At 49.7% G+C, this 21,010-nt stretch overlaps 9 protein-coding genes across 9 annotated transcripts; 5 read left to right on the plus strand and 4 right to left on the minus strand.

The window, feature by feature from the left end:
* Window positions 1-9: 9 nt before the first annotated feature.
* GGS22DRAFT_192879 (tripeptidyl-peptidase) lies at window positions 10-1,894 on the plus strand (the record flags this gene model as incomplete). The annotated part of the gene is made up of 3 exons (XM_047965325.1): window positions 10-832; window positions 900-981; window positions 1,054-1,894. 3 exons carry the CDS (start codon window positions 10-12, stop codon window positions 1,892-1,894), a joined length of 1,746 nt encoding a protein of 581 aa, XP_047814578.1.
* A 599-nt stretch (window positions 1,895-2,493) lies between these two features.
* GGS22DRAFT_182063 (FAD/NAD(P)-binding domain-containing protein) lies at window positions 2,494-4,237 on the minus strand (the record flags this gene model as incomplete). Its single annotated transcript, XM_047963925.1, has 4 exons — window positions 2,494-3,177; window positions 3,268-3,331; window positions 3,416-3,971; window positions 4,066-4,237. The coding sequence occupies 4 exons, from the start codon at window positions 4,235-4,237 to the stop codon at window positions 2,494-2,496; spliced, it is 1,476 nt and encodes a 491-aa protein (XP_047814579.1).
* Window positions 4,238-6,557: 2,320 nt separating this feature from the next.
* Window positions 6,558-8,377, plus strand: GGS22DRAFT_192881 (cytochrome P450; the record flags this gene model as incomplete). The annotated part of the gene is made up of 4 exons (XM_047965326.1): window positions 6,558-6,945; window positions 7,002-7,706; window positions 7,765-7,846; window positions 7,912-8,377. 4 exons carry the CDS (start codon window positions 6,558-6,560, stop codon window positions 8,375-8,377), a joined length of 1,641 nt encoding a protein of 546 aa, XP_047814580.1.
* Window positions 8,378-9,582: 1,205 nt separating this feature from the next.
* GGS22DRAFT_79623 (uncharacterized protein) lies at window positions 9,583-11,165 on the plus strand. Its single transcript, XM_047968118.1, has 2 exons — window positions 9,583-10,046; window positions 10,147-11,165. Exons 1-2 carry the CDS (start codon window positions 9,980-9,982, stop codon window positions 10,611-10,613), a joined length of 534 nt encoding a protein of 177 aa, XP_047814581.1. The 5' UTR covers window positions 9,583-9,979; the 3' UTR covers window positions 10,614-11,165.
* Window positions 11,166-11,244: 79 nt separating this feature from the next.
* On the minus strand, window positions 11,245-11,853 carry GGS22DRAFT_192883 (uncharacterized protein; the record flags this gene model as incomplete). The annotated part of the gene is made up of 1 exon (XM_047965327.1): window positions 11,245-11,853. One exon carries the CDS (start codon window positions 11,851-11,853, stop codon window positions 11,245-11,247), a length of 609 nt encoding a protein of 202 aa, XP_047814582.1.
* A 324-nt stretch (window positions 11,854-12,177) lies between these two features.
* Window positions 12,178-13,516, plus strand: GGS22DRAFT_79626 (NAD(P)-binding protein). Its single transcript, XM_047968119.1, has one exon. The coding sequence runs from the start codon at window positions 12,540-12,542 to the stop codon at window positions 13,482-13,484; it is 945 nt and encodes a 314-aa protein (XP_047814583.1). The 5' UTR covers window positions 12,178-12,539; the 3' UTR covers window positions 13,485-13,516.
* Window positions 13,517-13,520: 4 nt separating this feature from the next.
* On the minus strand, window positions 13,521-15,415 carry GGS22DRAFT_79633 (uncharacterized protein). Its single transcript, XM_047968120.1, has 5 exons — window positions 15,059-15,415; window positions 14,825-14,995; window positions 14,063-14,767; window positions 13,922-14,006; window positions 13,521-13,863 (listed from the first exon to the last, which is right to left on the minus strand). Exons 1-5 carry the CDS (start codon window positions 15,230-15,232, stop codon window positions 13,697-13,699), a joined length of 1,302 nt encoding a protein of 433 aa, XP_047814584.1. The 5' UTR covers window positions 15,233-15,415; the 3' UTR covers window positions 13,521-13,696.
* A 1,280-nt stretch (window positions 15,416-16,695) lies between these two features.
* GGS22DRAFT_79637 (uncharacterized protein) lies at window positions 16,696-19,369 on the plus strand. Its single transcript, XM_047968121.1, has 9 exons — window positions 16,696-17,699; window positions 17,757-18,010; window positions 18,076-18,187; window positions 18,237-18,380; window positions 18,447-18,450; window positions 18,554-18,603; window positions 18,654-18,732; window positions 18,869-19,060; window positions 19,134-19,369. Exons 1-9 carry the CDS (start codon window positions 17,375-17,377, stop codon window positions 19,249-19,251), a joined length of 1,278 nt encoding a protein of 425 aa, XP_047814585.1. The 5' UTR covers window positions 16,696-17,374; the 3' UTR covers window positions 19,252-19,369.
* Window positions 19,370-19,486: 117 nt separating this feature from the next.
* GGS22DRAFT_192887 (uncharacterized protein) lies at window positions 19,487-21,010 on the minus strand (the record flags this gene model as incomplete). The annotated part of the gene is made up of 6 exons (XM_047965328.1): window positions 19,487-19,937; window positions 20,007-20,243; window positions 20,343-20,482; window positions 20,572-20,657; window positions 20,726-20,762; window positions 20,846-21,010. The coding sequence occupies 6 exons, from the start codon at window positions 21,008-21,010 to the stop codon at window positions 19,487-19,489; spliced, it is 1,116 nt and encodes a 371-aa protein (XP_047814586.1).

Genomic DNA, 21,010 nt, shown 5'->3' on the forward strand with positions numbered 1-21,010 from the left:
ATTCTCACCATGCGCTCTATCCTCCTCCTCTTCGCCACGGCCGCCACGGCCAAGGTGATGGATAGTCTCCCCGCGGTTCCAAAGGGTTGGGCTGAGGTGCGCCAAGCTTCTCCCGACGATTCCGTCACTTTGCGCGTCGGTCTACAGCAGCAACACGCGACCGCGTTAGAGCAAGCCGTACTGGAGATCTCGACCCCCGGTCACCCGAACTATGGCATGCATATGTCGCGTGACCAAGTCCGGTCTTACACGGCGCCGACGGAGCAATCGGTTTCGTCCGTGGTGAATTGGCTCTCCGAGAGCGGCATTAAGCCGTCGGTGAACAATGATTGGATCACCTTCACCACCAACGTGAAGACGGCCAACGATCTGCTGAATGCGAACTTCGCCTGGTATCAATTTGAGGAGAGCAAAAGTCCAAAGCTGCGGACATTGTCATACAGCGTTCCCGACGAGCTTGCCGGAAACATTGATCTAATCCAGCCGACTACTCGGTTCGGTCAACTCGGTGCTAAGAAGTCGACCATCTTTGATTTGCAAATCCTTGGAGACGAGGAAGATGCTGCTATCGAGGCAAATGTCGCCATCAAGGCCGCTGACTGCAATACCTCGAGAATTACGCCGGCCTGCCTTAAGTCGTTATACAATATCAAGTACACCGCGTCCACCGAGGGCAACTTGGTTGCTTTCGCCTCTTACCTAGAGGAGTACGCACGATATTCCGATCTTCAATCTTTCGAGTCGCAGTACTTGACCTCAGCCGCTGGTCAGAACTTTACCGTTCAGCTAGTTAATGGAGGTTTGAACGACCAAAGCAGCAGCGACGACAGCGGTACGTAGGAATCCTCGTCATGAACCTCGAAATTTCTAGACGGAATTAATACTAAACCCATAAATAGGAGAGGCTAACCTTGACGTGCAATATGTCCTGGCTATCAGCAGCCCTGTGCCAATCCTCGAATATAGCACCGGTGGTCGTGGGTAAGTTCCCTAGTTGTCATTACTTGTACATTTAACCTCGAGCTACGAATCAAGCTAATTAATTTATTCCAGACCTCTTGTGCCCACCACCGACCAACCTGGTCCGTCATCGAACGAGCCTTACTTGGAGTTCTTGACATATCTCCTCGACCAAGAAGATTCGGCCTTACCGCAGACGCTCTCTACTTCCTATGGAGAGGAGGAGCAGTCGGTACCAGCGGAGTACGCCCTCAAGGTCTGCAACTTGTTCATGCAGCTCGGTGCTCGCGGTGTCAGCGTTTTATTCTCGTCCGGTGACTCCGGCCCCGGCGATTCATGCATAAGAGAATCTGACAAAGCGCCTTATTTCCAACCCTCATTCCCTGCCGGATGCCCCTACGTCACCTCCGTCGGCGCCACGTACAACGTCGAGCCCGAACAGGCCGTCAGCTTCTCGAGCGGTGGTTTCAGCTCCCTTCACGCCCAGCCGGCATGGCAAGCGGATGCGGTGAACGCGTACCTCAGCTCGATCGGCAGCACTTACTCGGCTTACTTCAACGCTTCCAACAGAGGATTCCCCGACGTCGCGGCGCAAGGAAGCCGGTTCGCAGTCATCGACAAGGGAAGGTCCGCCCTGCTATCCGGAACCAGCGCATCCAGCCCCGTGTTCGCTGGTGTAGTCGCTCTCCTAAACGCCGCCCGAAAGAGCCAAGGTCAGCCACCGTTAGGATTCCTCAACCCGTGGCTGTACAACAACAGCGCCGCTCTAATCGACATAACGTCCGGCTATGGAAGCGGCTGCTCCGGCAACTCTGCCTTCCGTAACGGCGCGAGATGGAACGCTACCGCGGGTTGGGATCCCGTTACCGGGTTGGGAACTCCCAACTTCGAGAAGTTGCTCGCCGCCGCTGCGCCGGGTGTGGAGAATGCGTAAAAATCGCGATACTTTAATTTAAATACTAGGATTTTTTATGGTGATCTAAAAAGCTACCATGTAAATATGTATTCATAATCCGGCTTCGTTTATTCGTCAGAATTTATAGCAAATTCATAGCAAAAATACGATTACGCCGTAAAGACGGTTCTGGAAAAAATACGCCGAAGGAATGACCGACAGGATTCCAGCATGAACATTTAATAGGATACGAGACCCCCTACTCCGGTCTATATCACTTAGAGACCGTTATCACGCTCGCGCTCATCCCTGTCAGCTGAAGCACCTCACATGGTGCGTGATATATGATATATGATATTCTAACTGCATGTAGTCCTACCTGACAGCCTAGACCGGCTCGAGTAGCATACAAAAGACCCCGTGCGGGTGGCACAGTAAAGAGATAAGTACTGTATCGTATCGTCTCCCAGTATCACACCTGGGTTTAAGAGAGGGAAACCCAAAAATCGAATGTAAGATGTGCCAGCCTGCCTGGAAGCAAATCTACCCAGTCACAAATGAGATTCTAACCGGACTTTACCTACCTAGTTAAAGGTATTATCCCCTCTATCACGAAAACGCCGAGACAAAAGCCTCTCTTAATCCCAGTTCCCGCCTCCCATGTCGACGGTGCCTTCGTCGACCTCCCTCTGCATGTCGTCGATGTTCCAGGACTTGTACTTATAGCCGGGCGGGTAGTTAGGCGGAACCGAGTCGACCTGGTCGAATGGGATCCCCTTCTTAATCGTCTCAGCCATCTTCGCGTAATTCTCATACGCGTACTGCTCGGGATCGTGTTTCCAGATCCAGCTCGGCAGCTTCGGCTGCGCCAACTTCGGGTTCACCTTAACCTTAGACCAGTCGGGGTGTTGCAACAGCTCGGCATTGGAGAAGCCCATCTTCTGCGCGCACGAGCAGCGGATGAAGCGGAAACGTACGTGAGTGCGAACCGCTTCAGGCACATTCTGTTTTCCGCCGATTTGCAGGCAGCTGGCTAAGGAGACGGCATCTTCGATCGCCTGTGTCGCGCCGTTGCCAGAGGCAGGCAGGAAAGAATGCGCGGCGTCGCCCATGAGGACAACGCGCGCACCCTTGGATGCCCACGATGGTTGCGGGTTACGCCAGAACAATTCGAAGTTGACAATTGTCTTGGGCGGTATCACCTTCACGAGCGCCTTAATCCTGGGATCCCATGGATGGTCGCCTAGGCCTTTGTCCATGTTACTGAGGACATCAGGCCATTCGACAGTGTGAACCCAGCTCTCTTTTTCCGAACCAGTAATCTGACATTAATTAGCATGCACTGTCGGGAAATACTCAGGTACTCTGGTAGGTAGATAGGTATATCCTAGCTAAGAAACTGGGAAACTCACCTCGTGGTTCATAATCCACACACAAGTCTCTTTGCGAACCAGAACCATCGCATACGTTCCCGGTCTGGCGGGTTTGAGAATAATTAGCCTCTGCGACAGTGGAAATAGGGATGTTCACGGCTAATTTGCAATAGGGTGCGCCACTCACCCAAGCCAAGTCCTCACTATTGGCTCGTCCTCATTGGGACCGCCGAATTTGAGGAAAGCTTTCAGCTCGGGGTTTTTGTCGAGGTGATGAATTGGGAAGGCAGCGCGCCACATGGCTCTACCCGCACTCATCGCCCTGACCTGACCGCCTACCAGCTTCTGACACTTGGATCCCACGCCGTCGGCCGCGATGACGATGTCGGCCTCGAATCTGTCGCCCTTGTCCGTCACGACGCCGGCTTTCTGACGCGACTCGTCTTCCCAGTAGTCGACGACACGCTGGCCGAAATCGATCTTAATCCCGAGCCTGCTCACTTCGTTCATGTACATCCGGTAGATGAGCGGGCGCATCTGAAAGGCGCCTGGCGGGGTGTTGGGGTCCATGCCCGCTTGGCGGAGGCGTTCTGAGACCTTCAGCGGCGTGATGACCCGTTCTCCATCGTGCTTGAAGGTCTCGATCCACGCGTTATTCATCGATATCTCCTCATACTCCTTCGATAGCTCGGGCCAGTGGCGGAAGAACTTAGTAGCGCTGTGGCCCATAAAGTACATGTCGCCTAGATCAGGGGCGAAGGCAGTCTTCTTAGCATCTTACGTGCATACATCGTAGACATTACATAACGCACGCTGCACTCGGTGACTCTGGCTTACCTGCTGTGTTTATGTCATCATGTCGCTCGAGAACCCGTACGTTGTGGCCCTTGCGCACGCATTCGATGGAGGCCGTTAGCCCTGCAAGCCCCGTGCCGACGATGAGGACGTCGATACCCGAAGGTGGGTAGGAGCCTACCGGCTTACAGTCATTCTCGTGAAGCGAACCCATATCACGCGAAAGCCTAGACCGACCTCGTCTGAAAATCCTTGATAGCTTCGCGTTGATAAGATAACTGAGGGAGCCAGGGGGGAAAAAGAAGCAAAGAGATGGTTGGAGGAACGAATTAGGAGTAAAGGTTGGCTCGGCAAGTTAACTGTTAGGCTCGCTTCAACAAATCACTCCATGTTACTCACAATATAAAGGGACGGGAACGTCAGTTGTACCGGAGTACCGGGTGTAACTTGGAAGATCCAAGATGCTTTTGACGCGAGTTGGCCGTGCGAGTCTGTAACCATTTCTGCGGCTGAGTCCCTTAGAATCCTCCTCGGACCCGAACTATATTCACATCCACCTTTCCCACCTAAGCAGAATCTGACAGGACACGTCATTGGCTCAATTATATTTTGACGTTCGCCGGTACCCCAAATCTTACATTGCTAGTATGCATTATCCTATCTAGAGCGGTATCCTACCCGTGCTGCCCGTGCTGCCCGTCTTGCCCGCGCATTAGCTATATCCACCATCTCATTAGTCTTCGATAGGACCATAAGACCTACTTATCTAAACATCGTACCTATAATGGACATATTTATCGATTTCCGGCATCCTGCAGGTGCTAGCACGGGAGTACGGGCATATCCATATAGGACCGGCTCTCTCAGCCCGCCATGCCAACACCCAGCACATCCAATATGCGAGGCACTCTCGTTCGATTCGTCGTGGCTTACAGAAAAAATGGAAGACAAGAAGAAAAGACCACGGACGAAGAGTGACCGACTAATGGCGAGGTCTCAGCTAAGAGCCAAGAGCTACATTCGAGCTACCTACGAGCTATGAAGCTATGAGCTAACAGCCACCCGCCAGTACCCACAGACATTCAACGTCTTTGCTCACTGGGCTGAGACGTCTAGGATTTAAAGTTATGTCCCGGAATCTTGATGGGATTGCCCAGATGGCTTACATAGTTCTGAGTCCTTACGTCGTATCGAGTGGCGGCTCAAATAACAAATACCGATATGTAACGAGGCACGGCCAGTCGCTGTTCGCCTCTATAACCAGGCCGTTCCGACCATTCATCTACCCACCTACCTTATTCACTTCCTTCGAGTCTTGAGGATCTTCGACACCTCTTCAGCTCAGGGACTTTTTTTTGATGGCGCATCTTGCATGCATACGGATATTTCTAAGAGGGTGTGTCCCATGCCCATGCACGCGACAAGATATGCACCACACCAATAGTTTGGCCAGATGTGTTCATATGTCCACATATACACCCTGCTCGTTAATGTCCACCACATTTCAGTCGCAGAGTTCGATCGCCAGGGCATTTAAGACTTTACCTAGGTAGGTACCGTCTCTATTGACGTACCCTTTATATTGCCATGATCGGATGCTTAAATTGCCGGAAGGATACATTCAGCGCCTCGTCCCTCTGTGCCTAGTACCTAGGCATTAGGGTAATGTCATATCTTTGATAATCCTCGTAGGGATAGTACATAGATCTGAGGCGAATCACCTGGAATTGAAGTCAGGTCGAGTGACACAACATCGTGCCGATATTATATCATTTCCTTACTTAGCTGTCTAGCCAGCCTACCAAGCCTACCAAGCCTACCTACTTGCCTAGTAGGCATGTATGTGGACTATCCGGACTTACATAGCCGGACTTGTCTGCTTAGCGCTTGTCTAAGCAGGCAATGTATCGTACATTTCTACGACATACGCGGGTGGCTTTCAGCCTATCGACTTTCCTCGTACCGATAATGAATCACTATAGCCTACTTGGGTATCGCCAACCCAACTATGCAGCTATGTCGAAGATCTATGGACATCTTTTGGACAACATCTGGTGCCTTGTTTCGGACTTCAGGTATTCTTAGAAACACCTTCAGCCGTTCTAGAAAGATGTGAACTTAAAAAGCATAAATACGTAAGTACGGCTGGCTGTGATAGGACGTAATGCCCGGCGAGACTTTGATGTGAGACTAGGTAGGGGACGCCCGATCGAGGCTGGATTACATCGAACCACACACGAACACGCCCTTGGCCCTTGAATGCCGAACCGGCCCTCATCTATTACCATTATTACCATTATTACCACCCATCGAGAGTAGTTACTGGAAGTAGAAGTATCATTAAGCTGTCTGGTACTACGGTAGGTAGTTTAAATCATATGACAGCCCTGCGATACTTTCGAACCGGGTAAGTGTGTCTTCGTCACTCCGTTCCCGCAACCCTTCCTCAGTTTTGCTCTGCTTGACGCTTGACGTTGACGCTTGACGCCACTCCCACACACTCTCGATCTAACATTTCTCCGCAGCGGTTGATCATGCAACTGTTTACGCCAGCGGTCCTCTGCGTCGCCCTTGTCGGCTTCGTCGTCTTCCATTTCTATAAGCAGTTCAAGGAGATAAACCGCCCGGGCAAGATCCCCGGTCCGACCCTGATACCGTACCTTGGTCGCATACATGACCTTCCTATCCAGTTTATGTGGATCAAGTTCAAGGAGTGGTCGGATCAGTATGCTGGTAAGAATGGATTCTACTTCACGGAGATGCTCGGGGCCAAGTTCCTCGTCGTCTCGGACGAGAAGGTGGCCGAGGAATTGCTGGTAAAGCGAGCAAAACACAACTCGGACAGACCTATGGTGAGGTCATTATTCGACTCCAAGAGCACCGACGGATCGATGGCGTACCTTCCCTTGATGGGGCGAAACCGTGAGTGTCTTTGACGGATCTGAATCTCTCAGTCTCCTTAGTAACACGTGAGATAGAATACTGGGCGCGACAACGACGATTCACGCACTCGGCCCTGATGGAAGCGAGCAATGCGCAATACTATGGCGTAATGTACCATGAGTCGAAGCGTTGGCTTGCCCGGCTCATCGAGAACCCCGACGACTTCCTATTTTCCTTGGAGGATATGGCGTCCAAGATCATGTGCCAGTTGACGTGGGACAACCTCGAGCTCAGCGAACAGACGTCGACGAACGCGTGGGGTCTCCTAAGACAGATGTCGCCAGCCGGACCTATCACCAACGTTATAACGCCCCTTTGGCATCTACCTCTGTTTATGAATCCGTGGAAAAGCGCGGAACTCAAGCGCCGTAACGAACAGCAGGAGATGTGGATGAACCGTCTTCTAGCCACGCGCGACAATTTGGCTCAGGGTAAACAAAGGGATTGTATCACTAGCAAGTATCTTGAGAAGGGGGAGAAGCGATCGAATATCTCGGGCGACTACGAAGCCTCTTGCGTCATAGGTATGATGGCCCTAGTAGGCATCTTTACGATAGCCGGACCGTTGTCGTACTGGCTAGTATCCATGATACATCATCCTAAATGGCAAGCGGCGGTTCAGAAAGAAATTGACGAGGTTTGCGAGGGCCGGTTACCAACCCTTGATGACTCTCCGAAACTACCGACCCTCCGGGCTTGTATTAAGGAAACGATGCGCTGGAGGCCGAATGTACCCACCGGTGAGTCCAAGTAATACCGAGCTCCATATTATCGCAATAGCTAATGTAAGGCGTTAAGGGGTCGCGCACGAGATGGAAGCCGATGATGAATTCCGAGGGTATTTCCTTGAGAAAGGAACAAGGATCCTCCCTCTAGATTGGTATGTCTACGTCTGTCCCTGTAATATCAGGTATATATTATGAGCCCGATGCTAACGTTGAATAGGGCATTCCTTCGCAACCCAGTGAAATATCCGGACCCGGATAACTTCCGGCCTGAACGTTGGCTGGAGCCCTCGTGGCCGACCTACCAGGAACCGCTAACCACGTATCCGACCGTCAAGGGCATGACCTCGTTTGGTTGGGGTCAACGCCAATGTCTAGGAATGACCCTCACGCAAGACGAATTACTAGTAGCCTGTGGTGCGTTGTCCTGGGCCTTTAACCTGAAACCCAAGATAGACCCGGCTACAGGGAAGGAGATACCAGTTCCTACGGACAAGTCAAATTCACTGTTAATCATCAAGCCCGATCCGTTTGAGATGGCATTCGAACCTAGGAGTGAGGAACGCAAGCAGGAGGCTCTACGTATATGGGCCGAGTCTAGCGAGAAGTACGATAGGGAGAAGGAGGAGTTTCTAAAGGGTACGTCGGAAGAGAAGAGCGAGAGTCAGAAGATAGAGACGGTATAGATTGCGTAATGAAGAATGAAATCGCTTGGCACATCGAAGCAAGGGATGATGATTGATAGACGGTTCGAGTTACGGTCGTTGCATACCAACTAGACTCACGCGAGGGTACCGATAGCATTGCTTGAGACGGTGTTGAAATTGTAATCTTACCCATGATAAACATAGCTAGCTAGCCTGAAAAATGATAGATTGTGTTGCATCACATCTAATGTGTTTTTTTAGGATCCACTTTGGAGTTGAAGCTATTCGGGATTGCCCTGTCGTGATCCAAACCTATTACCTATTACCTATTACCTAATCTGACAGAACTTGACTGTCAAAGATGATATGTCATAGATGTTGGGTGTGTTACATAGATGAATTATTTAATCCTCCGGCGTACGGGGAAGGTAGATAATGACGATCAACTTACCTAAACCCGATATTTTCTGCATTTTTACTTCATTTGGGATCGCATATTAGTCAGACCGTCCATGTGCTAACCCTACTGTATTGGACTGTGAAAGTACCTAGATATCCCTTTCCCTGTTCATATTGGTAACCCGTACCTGCTGCAGCTATTGTGATTGGCAGGAAATACCTGCTGTGCAACACGGGGGATAACTCTGTTCCGATACAGTACACTTTTCCTGACTCTATTATGTCAGTACTGGAATTGTCGTTGGTCCAGACACATTGGCATGCACATCATTACTGTCTACATCAGAGAAAAGAACCAACGAAGGGGATAGATGCCGTGTTATTAATTCTCATAATTAACTATAGACGGAGTAACGGCCTCTACTGCAACCGACACGGTCCATGCTGATTAATATACGGGCGGCATTTTATGTAACGATAGATCGTACATGGCAATCGAGATAGCGGCGCCTGTGGCGGCGGCACACTGCGGCAAGTGGCCGGTAAGAAATTGACGTGTCGACCGACGCAATCAACGCAAGCTTCGGCGCTTATACGACTTAAGACTCTCGGCACCGACAGAGCCTTATTAGATACGGACAGACAGGTAGATGCTTGTTAAGACCTAGAGAGGCATTAACCTCTAATAAGACGCCTTCTAAGACGCCAAGGTACTTGCTAAGCCGTTGCTTAGAGCTTACCTATCAGCCTATGCCAACTAGTTGATCGGAGCTTTGCGTTACGATAAGCACTGTCATACCTAGACTGACAAAGCACAAAGAGTTTCGACTGATCATTCCTAAACAAGCTAAACAAGCTTCAAGTGATTTGTTAATCGTTCAAAGGGAGTTTCATTGTCATACCACCAACACGGATTCCGCGGTATCGAACTATGAGCGAACACCTCCGTCTCCCCCGTCTCACGCCATCCTCCGCTCGAAACGCAAACGGTGACGTTTACACAGAGCTTCGTCAGTCAGAATCATCCCTCGACGCCGATGAGATATAAAACATAGGTACCTTAAAACATATCTAGGTATAGATATATAATCATCCGGCACTTCTGTCGTACCTGGTTTTAAGGCATTCTCTGAGACATCAAGACAAATTATCCCGATCTATTGCTTCACTACCGCTTTACTGCCGCCGCTAGAAACAAAATAGAAGCAAATTAGTATCTGATATATACCCCGATAGTCCACCATGGCCAGTTTTATCCCTGTCGAAGCCGTTGTCGGTACCACGGTTGCTTTTTCCTTCATACTATTCGGTAAGTAACCGCGACTATTTATTAACTACTTAGTAGTTTATATCACTAGACAGACCGGACTAGACAAGCGCTGCTGCTAACCGTTGTGATGTGTGTATAGGCAATGCAGTTACGCAGTCGTTCATGGGTGGACCTGCGTTGCTAGTCGACTTCCCGTCTCCGACGTCACCGGATCATGCCGCTCGCACTCGATTGCTTGGTCGACAGTGGCCGGTATTTTGGGTCGTGGGTAACAATTTCTTCAGACCTATCAGCACGTTCGGTATCTTTGGCTACGGTTACGCCTCGTGGGTAGCATCGACCCAAGGAGCGGATGGCAAACTCGGAGACTGGAGGCTATATGCAGTGTCGGCACTATGTCATCTTATCACGGTCGTACATTCTGCAGCAAACTTGCAGCCGATCAACGCGAAGATCGATGCCTTGCGCGAACCTAAGAGTGGGAAATCCGATCCCAAGGAAGCCGAGACTTATGTTCGCACGTGGATCAAATTTAACACTGTCCGCCTCATCACTCCCATCGTCGCTGGCTCGCTTGCGCTATTCCAGCTATTAAAGAATCACTAAATAGAGAGTGCGTAAAGACGTGCGCTTTTCAGCCTCAAGGATATTTAGGTTGGTAGGATTACTTGTTATGTAAGGTGCCTACCTACCTACCGAACTCCTACCCTTAAACAGTTACAATCAGATCCTGCACACACATTCGGCACATCGAGTGCCAGGACAGAAAAGATATCCATTATTATTCTTCGACATCGCTACTATGTACACCTCCCATTATACCAATCGTACCCCTCCTTGATATCGTATTTGCATGCTACATGCAACGGTATCCGTCCGGAGGTTTACTTTGAGTTGGAAGGGGAGTTGGGAGTTATTAGATGTTTTTGTTTCACGGCCCTATACATACCTTGTACCTACTCTACCTATGTACTTATGTAGATTAGGGTACTTATCCTAATTAAACAAGTGCACGTCGATCAAGCCGTATATGATTTTTAGGAGCACGGTGGAGGGAGGTAGTGAAGTGAATCAACCAAGAAATTGAACTCCGATGTGTCAGTTAATTCAACAAATTTAGGTATCTGAGCAGAGCTTAAGTGAAAAGCCATAGCCCTGGAAAAGGGGCACCCTTCTAGTTATACCGGTACCTAATCCCAAAATGTCTCGGACTCCCCCCAATGCACCAACCCAAAGTTCAAAAGACCCAACCTTGAGCCAAATACAACAGAATTATTACCACAATAACCTGGGCGAGCCCTAGTCCAAACAATAACGTCATCGACTTCGTCGTCGTCGTCTCATCTTCACCCGCCTCCCCCTTACTCATCCCACTCATCCCCTTCCGGCGGTCGATAGGCTCCAAAGCACAGCACCCAAAATCGTCCGGGGCGTGTTTCCGGGCCATCTCAAGCGCCTTCGCGCTATCAACAAACTCCATGATATCCCGGACCTGATCGCCGTCGTGGGAGAGGCGGATAATCATAACGCACTCATTAATCCACTCGCCGGCGCCACTCTTCAGTATCCCTTGCATACGCGCGTGCACGACGGCCGTGTTGGCCGGCCCGTCGTCTAGGACGATCGATTTCGGTACCATCCTAAATTCCTCGAAGACGCTGAAGATCCCAGCCGCGTGCTGCGCAAACGCCTCCCTGTTCCGCGCCCTCATCCCTAGACTCGTCGGTAATACTTGGTGCGTGAAGTCCGGTGCCATAGGGCGTAGCAGCGTCGGCACTGAGAGGCTCCCGTACCCGTCTAACAGCGCGTGCACCGTCGCCAGGCGGCGGGCGCGGGCCTCGTCCATTGCGACGACCGCGGTCTGGGTATGGTACATATGTAGCGAGCGTGGGTATGTAGATCGAATCGTATGTATGTAAGCCTCGAATCGAGGCGCAGAGATTGCTTTTTTTCGCGGCCTGTGGTGCAGGCGATCGATCGTCGTCGACGGAGATGATTTGAGCGAGCGAGTGAGACCTGCGCAGGGTATGTAAGTGAGACATACATACATCGGACGGGAAGGATCTAATAAACCCATTACCAAAAAGAAAAAAAAATGAGAGAAAAAGGAAATCGCCGGCGGGTCCCCAAATACGGGCCCAACGCTGTGTTACGAGGCGACCTGCCTGCACGAAGGTTAAGCTAAGGACCTAAATGTTCGACACGGCATCCTATCTCTCCCCTTCTCCCTGGCTTGAGTTTGCCGAAAGGGGGCAGGGGATGATCGAACCGACCTCCCAGCCTCCTTCTCAAGGTAGATAGGTAGGTACTGACTAGATAGAGGTAAACTCTGATAAGTCGTTTACGTATGCGGACACGAGTATCCCTTGATAAAACGGGGCGGACTTAATATCCCCCAGCCCAAATCCCAACATGTTCCTGATCTAGCCGCCGCTACTCCCACCACCACCATCACCACGACGTTGCTAGCTTACCTGTACCTACTACCTAAGTACCTATTCTCAACGAGTACACATCCAAAACCCCAACACCATGCCACCCAAAGCCCTCCTCATCACAGGCGCTACGGGCCACCAAGGCGGCGCCGTAATCCAAGCGCTCCTCACCCACGCCCCCAACGCCTTCACCATCCTCGCCGTAACCCGCGACGCCAACAGCCCCAGCGCGCAGCGCCTCGCGCAGAAATCGCCCTCGATCAAGCTTGTGCAGGGGAACCTAGACGACGTCGGGGCCTTGTTCCGCTCGGCGCGGAAGACGCACCCGGAGCCCGTCTGGGGCGTGTACTCCGTGCAGATCTCCATCGGAACGGGGGTGACTCTCGCGGGGGAAATCGCGCAGGGAAAAGCTCTGATCGATGAGTCAGTGAAGGAAGGGGTGAGACACTTTGTGTATGGGAGTGTTGAGCGTGGCGGCGATGAGAAGTCTTGGGATAATCCGACGCCGATCCCGCATTTTCAGTCCAAGTACCATATCGAGCGACACCTAAGGGATGTCACTGGCCCGGGGAACGAAGGCGAGGGGATGGGGTGGACGGTTTTGAGACCGGTTGCTTTTATGGGTAATTTGACGCCTGGGTTCCCGACGAAGGTGTTCATGGCGGCGCTGAGGAATCATTTGGGGGATAAGCCGCTGCAGTGGGTTGCGCCGTCGGATATTGGTGTTTTTGCTATGAAGGCGTTTACGGAGCCGGAGACGTGGAATCGGAGGGCAGTTGGGTTGGCGGGTGATGAGTTGTCGTGGCAGGCGATGAATGAGGCGTTTGCTAATGCGACGGGGGAGCCGGTTCCGGTTACGTATTGGTTTTTTGGGAGTGTGTTGACGTATTTAGCTAAGGAGTTGGCGTTGATGATCGGGTGGTTTGCGAGTGATGGGTATAAGGCGGATGTTGCGGCTAGACGTAAGGAACATCCTGAGATGTTGACGATGGAGAAGTGGTTAGTTAAGGAAAGTCAGTTTGATACCACGCATAAGTCGTGAGGGGGTGTTCTTGATGGGAGAAGTGTAATGGCAGCATATAACTTTGAACATAAATGTAATTGAGTTAGCTGATGAATATAATATGCCTTCTAAAGGTGTAACTATGTGATGAATTTAGTATTTTTTACAGAGAATAGTAGTCCCCTCGATCTTGGACAATATCAACTTCGGTAGATGTCGCCCCTCCCCAGTTACCATGTGTTACAAGTCTCTTATGCTAGGATGGTGAAAGCTTGCGAGCCATCGTTGGCACATGGAGCAGAGTCGAGCCGGCCATTTCCAGCTACGATGCAAGTCGCGTTACGCTCACTCTCTGGTGCAAAGACTAGACTAATCCCACCAGTAAATGGAACTAATTGGCCGTTGTTCGTGTCACCCCCTGGTTTATATGTTAGCATTCGAGTCTACAGTATCTTGAGGGAAACATAGTAACAAACCTCCATCCGCTCGTCCTCCACAGGAGAATAAAGTCACTGTATCGCCTGCTGGACGACGTCCGTCGAAACTCATACAGCCATTTGTCTGATTTAATGTTAGAATAAACCAGTGCTGATACGTGATTTCAAGATATGACTTACAAGACTGCTCACGATCAATGCCGAGCCCTGAGCATTATTATGTTTCCCAGCGGTGATGACATCAAACTTCTCATTCGGCGTCCCGGCACAATCCACCAAGGAGACGGGAATTAAGTTTTCGCGGAAATCTCCCGCAGTCGGGTCGATGAACAGACACTGCCCATTAGGCGCCTTTATACTAACGGAGGTGAAAGCGCGCGTCGCGGTGTTGTCTCTTGCCTGAGCTTCGGCTACTGCTGTGGGTTGAAGTATGCCACCAGCGCGAGATACGGGGACAGACTCCGTGGGGTTGGGGATTCCTCCGACTGCCACATTAGTCGTTACTGCTGGCGAAGAAGCAGTTTGCGAGGCGGACGTTGTCGACGCTTTACTTAAGCTTTGCGAAGTCGCCGTAGCAATGAGTGTCCCCGAAACCTGGGTGGTGGTTTGACTGCCGCCAGCTGAAGCTGCTGCATCGCCAAATGTGAACTGCTGGTTAGCATTGCCAGCGGCGCAAGGTGCAACATCGACGACATTCCCCTTGACGGTGAAGCATGATTGCAAATCGTTCTCAGGGGTAAATGTGATCGCTCCAGCACTACTAGTGAAAGGAAATAGCTGAGAATCGGTGACTTCGCCGCCACCGTCTGCGCGGCCGCCGCAGCTAAATAGGATGACTTGATTCCCACTTGCCCGTCGCGGATCAAAGTTAAAGCAAGCGTTTGTCTAGAAATCTCATTAGGACATGTGATTTAAGAGAGACGATGAACACCTAGTACTAACCAGAGTGCTGACGATGAGTGCCGAGCCCTGAACATTGTTGTGCTTCCCGGCGGTGATGACATCCCATCCTTGGCCGTCTGTGCTATCGCACTCGGCTACTTGGATCGGGGTGAGGTTTGCTCGAAAGTCTCCTGATAGCTCGTCGACGAAAAGGCATCGCCCATCGGAGGTCTGTGGTATCCCTAATCAGCACCATGTATTCTTCAACTAGGTAGTTAACAGATAAGTAAATACCTTTATTTGTGTCCCAGAGATGGCCTTGGTTGCCGTGTTATCTGGTTGTTGGGCTTCATCGAAGGCTGCCTGGTTGAGTTCTGTTACAGTTCTCCGCGATAATGACAGAGGTGCAATAGGTGATGCAGCCACCAACGACTGAAGGCTAAGGAGCGTAAGGATTGAAGAATGCATGATGTCCAAAGACTGTGACACTATTTGCAAATTGACCAATTATCACAAGATTAAATCAAAATGGCTTCCAAAGCCAGTGAAGAGAACGAATGAAAAGACCTGCGCGGCAGGTTTGAGAATTGAAGAGAAAGAAGAAAAATAAGGAGAGTGATTCTGTACAGAACTCAACAACGTTACCACAATAAGAGAGCGTGATAGCATCGAGTGACTTCACCGGGAACGACATAGCTATTATACTAGATGTGTATTTGCTACGCCGCAAAGTAGGATTACTATTTCCACGCGAACTTACCTCCTGCATCGTGAAAAGACGATGCTATCAAGGAGTTTGTCGACTCCTTTCTAAAATGAAGAGTTTCGACAAGTTTCACGGCGGCTCCTTCGGGGCCTGCGATGCCTCCGCGGTTCACTTCGCTTCGCGAGCTCGAATGAAGATTCGGCGGCAGCTTCGCGCATATTTAGCGTTAATGAATTGCATGGTTGCAGAAGGGGGAAGAATATTGAAAGGAGACGTCTGTCAAGTATGGTTATCTAAAAGTTAGGTAGATGTGATGAAACAATGTTCGTCGCAAGAATGGATTGTCGCCAGGATTTGAGATCGATCTAGCTATTTTTTCATAGGCGCCCACTCGAGACGATTGCCTGTTGGTTCTTTTATTTAGCAAGCTAGGTTCGCTTAGAAGCTCTAGATGCAAGCTGAAATCCCCCCTGCAGGACATCACTATCAGGAGCGCTATCAAGCTTGGAAAACTTAAAAACCAGCAATTTCCGATCGCAATAATGCCGATATCTCCGGCACTGAAGGCTCAAAACTCCGTTAAACTGCGAGACTTTCGTCAAACGCCATTACGCCCGAACTTAAATGCTTTCAATTCAGTTCAATATCAAAGCATCGTAAATCGTCCAACAATTTTACCTCTCATTACCTACCTACCTAGTAGCTACCTACTAATCATCAACGTTCCTCATTCAACAGCATTTCCCATGTCCGACTCACAATATTCAAGCCAGAACCCGCAAAGTCGGGAGGCATTTGTTGCACAAGAAGAAAGACGAAGAACAGCAATGATGAAAATCCCCGCCAAACCCACGATTCGTCATTCATCCTCTCCGGGGAGCCATCAATTCTGATATAATGGATATCACCACTACTTGGACATGATCATAATAGCTGAAATCGCCAATATGACAATTCCAAGGTTGCCAATAGAAAATAGCTACAGCTGTTGGCTCCATAAACTTATCTACAACGGAATATCATCCTCATCCACTGCAAAGAATTTAACAACTTTAGTGTAGTACCTACTAGGAGTGGATATCGTATTATTTAGGGCTACAGGTGCGAACTCCTATATTAGGTAGGCAAACCACTCACTGCTCGATGGTTCTACGATTACGCGATGTTTGCGTCCTATTGCATAAAATATCGAATGTCTTCGATGTTTCAATTGGTAACTACTACACAATTAAGCTTGACGACATCCTTGACAGGCTATCTTCTGTAGGAAGCTGGCAAGCAAGTTACAGGGGGTCGATGCCGAACAGGGGCTCACGGGTGGCAGCTACATCGTAGATATGCGGGGATTTGGAGCGTTTATGATACTCTTCGAACTTCATTCCTCCTTCCTCCTTCGACTCTTATTATTCAAACTACGAGTCTCGGCATGTCGAGCCTAATAAACAAGATCGGTAGCCCTTGACCAATAATTTATCTCGGTAAACTTAAGGCTGCCCACTGGACCTTCCCATACAGCTATGTATATGCCAGCATCTTCGGCAGGCTAAAATGGCTGAGTGTGACTCGGGGTGTTTCCCCTAGTTCCTGATTCTTGGCTTTGCAATGCCTTCCAAGGTTCCCTATCTTTCCTCCGCAGTTTGTTCTTGGGACCTTCTGCAACCGACAGTCAAAGCCGCAAATCCCATATCCCAGGCTAAAGCTTATTGTTCTAGATCTACCTCTGAATGCGAGGGCGACCTGCCCGATCGGGGACATGCATAGGTACATACCGTAGGCCATTGCATCAGAGCGGTGTCACTTACCATGGATTCCAACATAAAGTGTATCCTCGCATCTCAATTCTCGAATTCCATGAGATGCGATGCGCCTTTGAAGATTTCTCGTCTTAGCTCACCGTCGCCATCATGAAGTTTCTCCAATACGTTTTGCTGACCGCTCCCTTGGCCGTCACCTTGCAACTTGACCGGCGGGGTAAAGTCGTGTACGATGGCTACAAGATCTTCCGTGTGACTCCGGGAGATGACATCGCTGCTTTCGAATCCCATCTGGAATCACTCGAAGCCATTGACCTGACACATAACCATGGTCATGTCGATGAAGAGCACTTTGATGTCGCCGTCCCACCTGAGAGCCTCTCTGCATTCGAAGAGTTGAACTTCACCTCGACAGTACTCAGCGAGGATCTCGGTGCTGATATCGCTCTCGAGGGGGATCTTGCCGAATATCCCGGTAAGTTGTATCGTCTCATCTCGCGTGATTAAGTGAATGTATTCTAATATTGCTCAGCACAACAACTAAGCGCAGCTGCTCTTCCAAACTTATCATGGTTCAGTGCGTATCACGCCTACGCCGACCACTTGACGTTTTTGAAAGACATACAATCATCATTTTCGTCGAACTCGGAGCTCATTACTGCCGGAAAGTCCTTCGAAGGCCGCGATATCCAAGGTATTCACCTTTGGGGAAGTGGTGGTAAAGGCTCGAAACCCGCCATCATTTGGCACGGCAATGTACACGCTCGCGAATGGATCTCATCGAAGGTAAAGAGCAGCCGTATGGGTCCGAATCGGGTTGGCTATATGAACTAACGGCGAACTTTATCTAGGTTGTCGAGTACTTGACTTATCAACTAGTTAACAACTACAGCAACGATACAACAATCAAGAGCGCCCTCGACAGCTACGACTTCTATATCCTTCCCATTGTCAATCCCGATGGTGCGTTGATCAAAGTTTTCCATTCTTACTCTTGACTAATATCCACCAGGTTTCCTATTCACACAAACTTCCAACCGTCTGTGGCGTAAAAACCGTCAGACGCGATCCGGTTCCTCTGCCATAGGCACTGATGTCAACCGGAACTGGCCATACAAGTGGGATGGCGAAGGATCTTCCACCAGTCCCGGTTCAGGTAAGTTGCCCTTTTGCCCAACCCGCTGCGTCGTGTAGATTCGCTAACCGGGATTCCCGGATACAGAAACGTGAGTACCTACTCAGCAGAAAACCAATAGGATACTTCACTTTATGTGGCAAACGGCACGATTGATATGACCAAAATATTTGATGCTAACAAACTTCGTTCAGGTACCGTGGCGCTGCAGCTGGCGACACTCCCGAGAACACCGGAATTCGAGGTATGACCAGACTTATATCTAATTCGGTAGCATTGGCTCATTGATTATAGCACTGGGTGATAAATTAACCAACACGACCGGCATTAAGCTGTACGTCGACTGGCACAGCTACGGCCAATACATCCTGACGTAGGTTCCAAGATTGAATTCCTCAATGCAGCACACCCCACAGATATCCGATCACTATGCTCATACATGCCCCTTTTATGTATATGAAACATCGTGCTCGGTGCTTTGGTGAACCCATCTAACATAAAGCCTATAGACCTTACGGCTATTCGTGCACGGCAGCAGCATCAAACCAGGATAAGCAAAACTCATTAGCTAGGAGTCTCGCTACCGCCATCGCGAAGCCGTATGGCACACGATTTACCGCCGGTCCGACATGTGCTACTCTATACGCTACTGCCGGTGGTAGCAATGATTACGTGACCGATGTCAACAAAGCCGAATATGGGTGAGTGAAGTGTTTTGAGGCTCAGAGCCTTATGTCGAAATCTTCGTCCGAGTATGCGCTAACCAAAATTAAGATGGGCTATTGAACTCCGAGATACCGGCCGTAACGGGTTCACCCTGCCCGCTGACCAAATCCTGCCTACCGGTATCGAGATCTGGGAAGGCATGAAATACCTTTTCGCGAATTTTTAAACATCTCGTAGGTGTATAACCTCATCTGCTGCAGAGATGTTCGCCTAGATAAAGGGGTAGTCGGTTCAAGAATCGGACTTCAAACTATTAGTAACGCTAAGATCAGAATTCCAAATTCGTCACAGCCTTCACGAGTCACTCCAGTGATAAACCTAAACTGTCATGCAATGTTTCTATTTTTTTTTTCTTATTTGATTGAGCGTCAAGGTTAGAACATATGATCGTGTTGTCTTATTCAGCTTGCTCCTTTTTGGGTTGTCGAACTCGTCGGTCGCAGCTCTTCCTTTACGGTCCATTCGTGTTTTATCGAAATCGATCCCATTTCGAGAGCAATATCGCCCATACCGAACGCCTTAAACGGCTCCGGCGATTTCGCAATAGATGCTCGATAGGTGACATCTTCAGGACGTAGTCGTGTTTCGGATGAATCATCGTTAAGCTGCTTAAAGCGTCGGGTACTGTTTTTTCTCGCCAGTGCGTCGACGGACGGATTATTGTAGGCTGTTGGCCCGTCCGGCTGATACCGACCGCCGAAAAGGGGGCGTAAAATAATTATGCACGATAACGTGACAGCGATACAGGGCTCGAGCGCGCTAAATAAAACTGTGTGTGGTATCGTAAAAGTTACATCGTCGAAGTCGATCGTAGTCATCATGTCGATACGTATTATACTAACGACACAAGTTCTGTCGATAGATTGTATGTTAGGAATGCACGCAAGGTACAACGCACAAGTTTAGAACAGCAAGACTCACAATATCCCGATGCTGAAGGTTGCTGCTAGTAGCAGCCGTTTCCGCCATGATAATTCCAACCCTAACAGGTACGGCATCGGCATAACGAGGAGAATCAGGTCAGAAACCATATTCAGAACCCCCGTCGTGATCCAGGAAATCATGGCATTTCCGCAAGTCCCTCCTACGATCGATCTATCCCAGTTGAACGCGAAAGGTTCACAAAGTAGAAAGGCGCTAAATATGGCAGCCAAAGCCCTATTATTCCGACTCGTTAGTGCTTATTCGATTCGACAAGACCTATAAGAAGGAGCTTGACCCCAAGGGACGAAAATTCTTATGCCTCAAGACACATACCATAGGACGATTAGAACATAGGTAGCCCTAGCGACGACGATGAAGCTTTGAACCAGGAAGATCTTCGAAAATAGGTGGATGATGGAGATCCTGCATAGGCTAAGACTGAGTGCCCATAATACTTGGATGGCGATTAAATGCTATGCATCGCCATAGGTGTTAGTAATCCAAGTTCATTGGTCGCAAACTGACCCGAGTGTCAATAGGATAATAGATGGCATCTGCATACCTTAAGGAACGACGTCGAACCATCTTCGACGCCAAACCTGGTTTCTATATCATGTACATGAAAGCCTACTCCGCCGACGAGAACGGCTAAACATCGAAGGTTAGCTACCACGATCGAGCGCAAATCCTCCTAGCACGACTGGGCAAATACGAACATGATATAGCCACGCCCTGATAGACTACGGTGAAAAACTAAGATAGGATGTCAGTAATCGTCGAACGAAGAAGAGACTCCTCGCTGAAGCGCTAGCGAGGACTGCACTATTCCAACTTACACACGATGCAATTATCAAGTAGTCACTCGTGTCGAGCGGTCGATTCGACTTACGCCTAGCCAAGACGCGCAGGAAAACGATTATCGTCGGGAGCACACTGAACACGATGCCACAGATCACGATAGCCCTCTGGTCGTGGGTCTCGAGGGGGAAGGTGAATGTCAT

Source organism: Annulohypoxylon maeteangense (genome assembly GCF_022496945.1).
Source record: "Annulohypoxylon maeteangense strain CBS 123835 unplaced genomic scaffold GGS22scaffold_23, whole genome shotgun sequence".
NCBI classification, from domain to species: Eukaryota; Fungi; Ascomycota; class Sordariomycetes; order Xylariales; family Hypoxylaceae; genus Annulohypoxylon; species Annulohypoxylon maeteangense.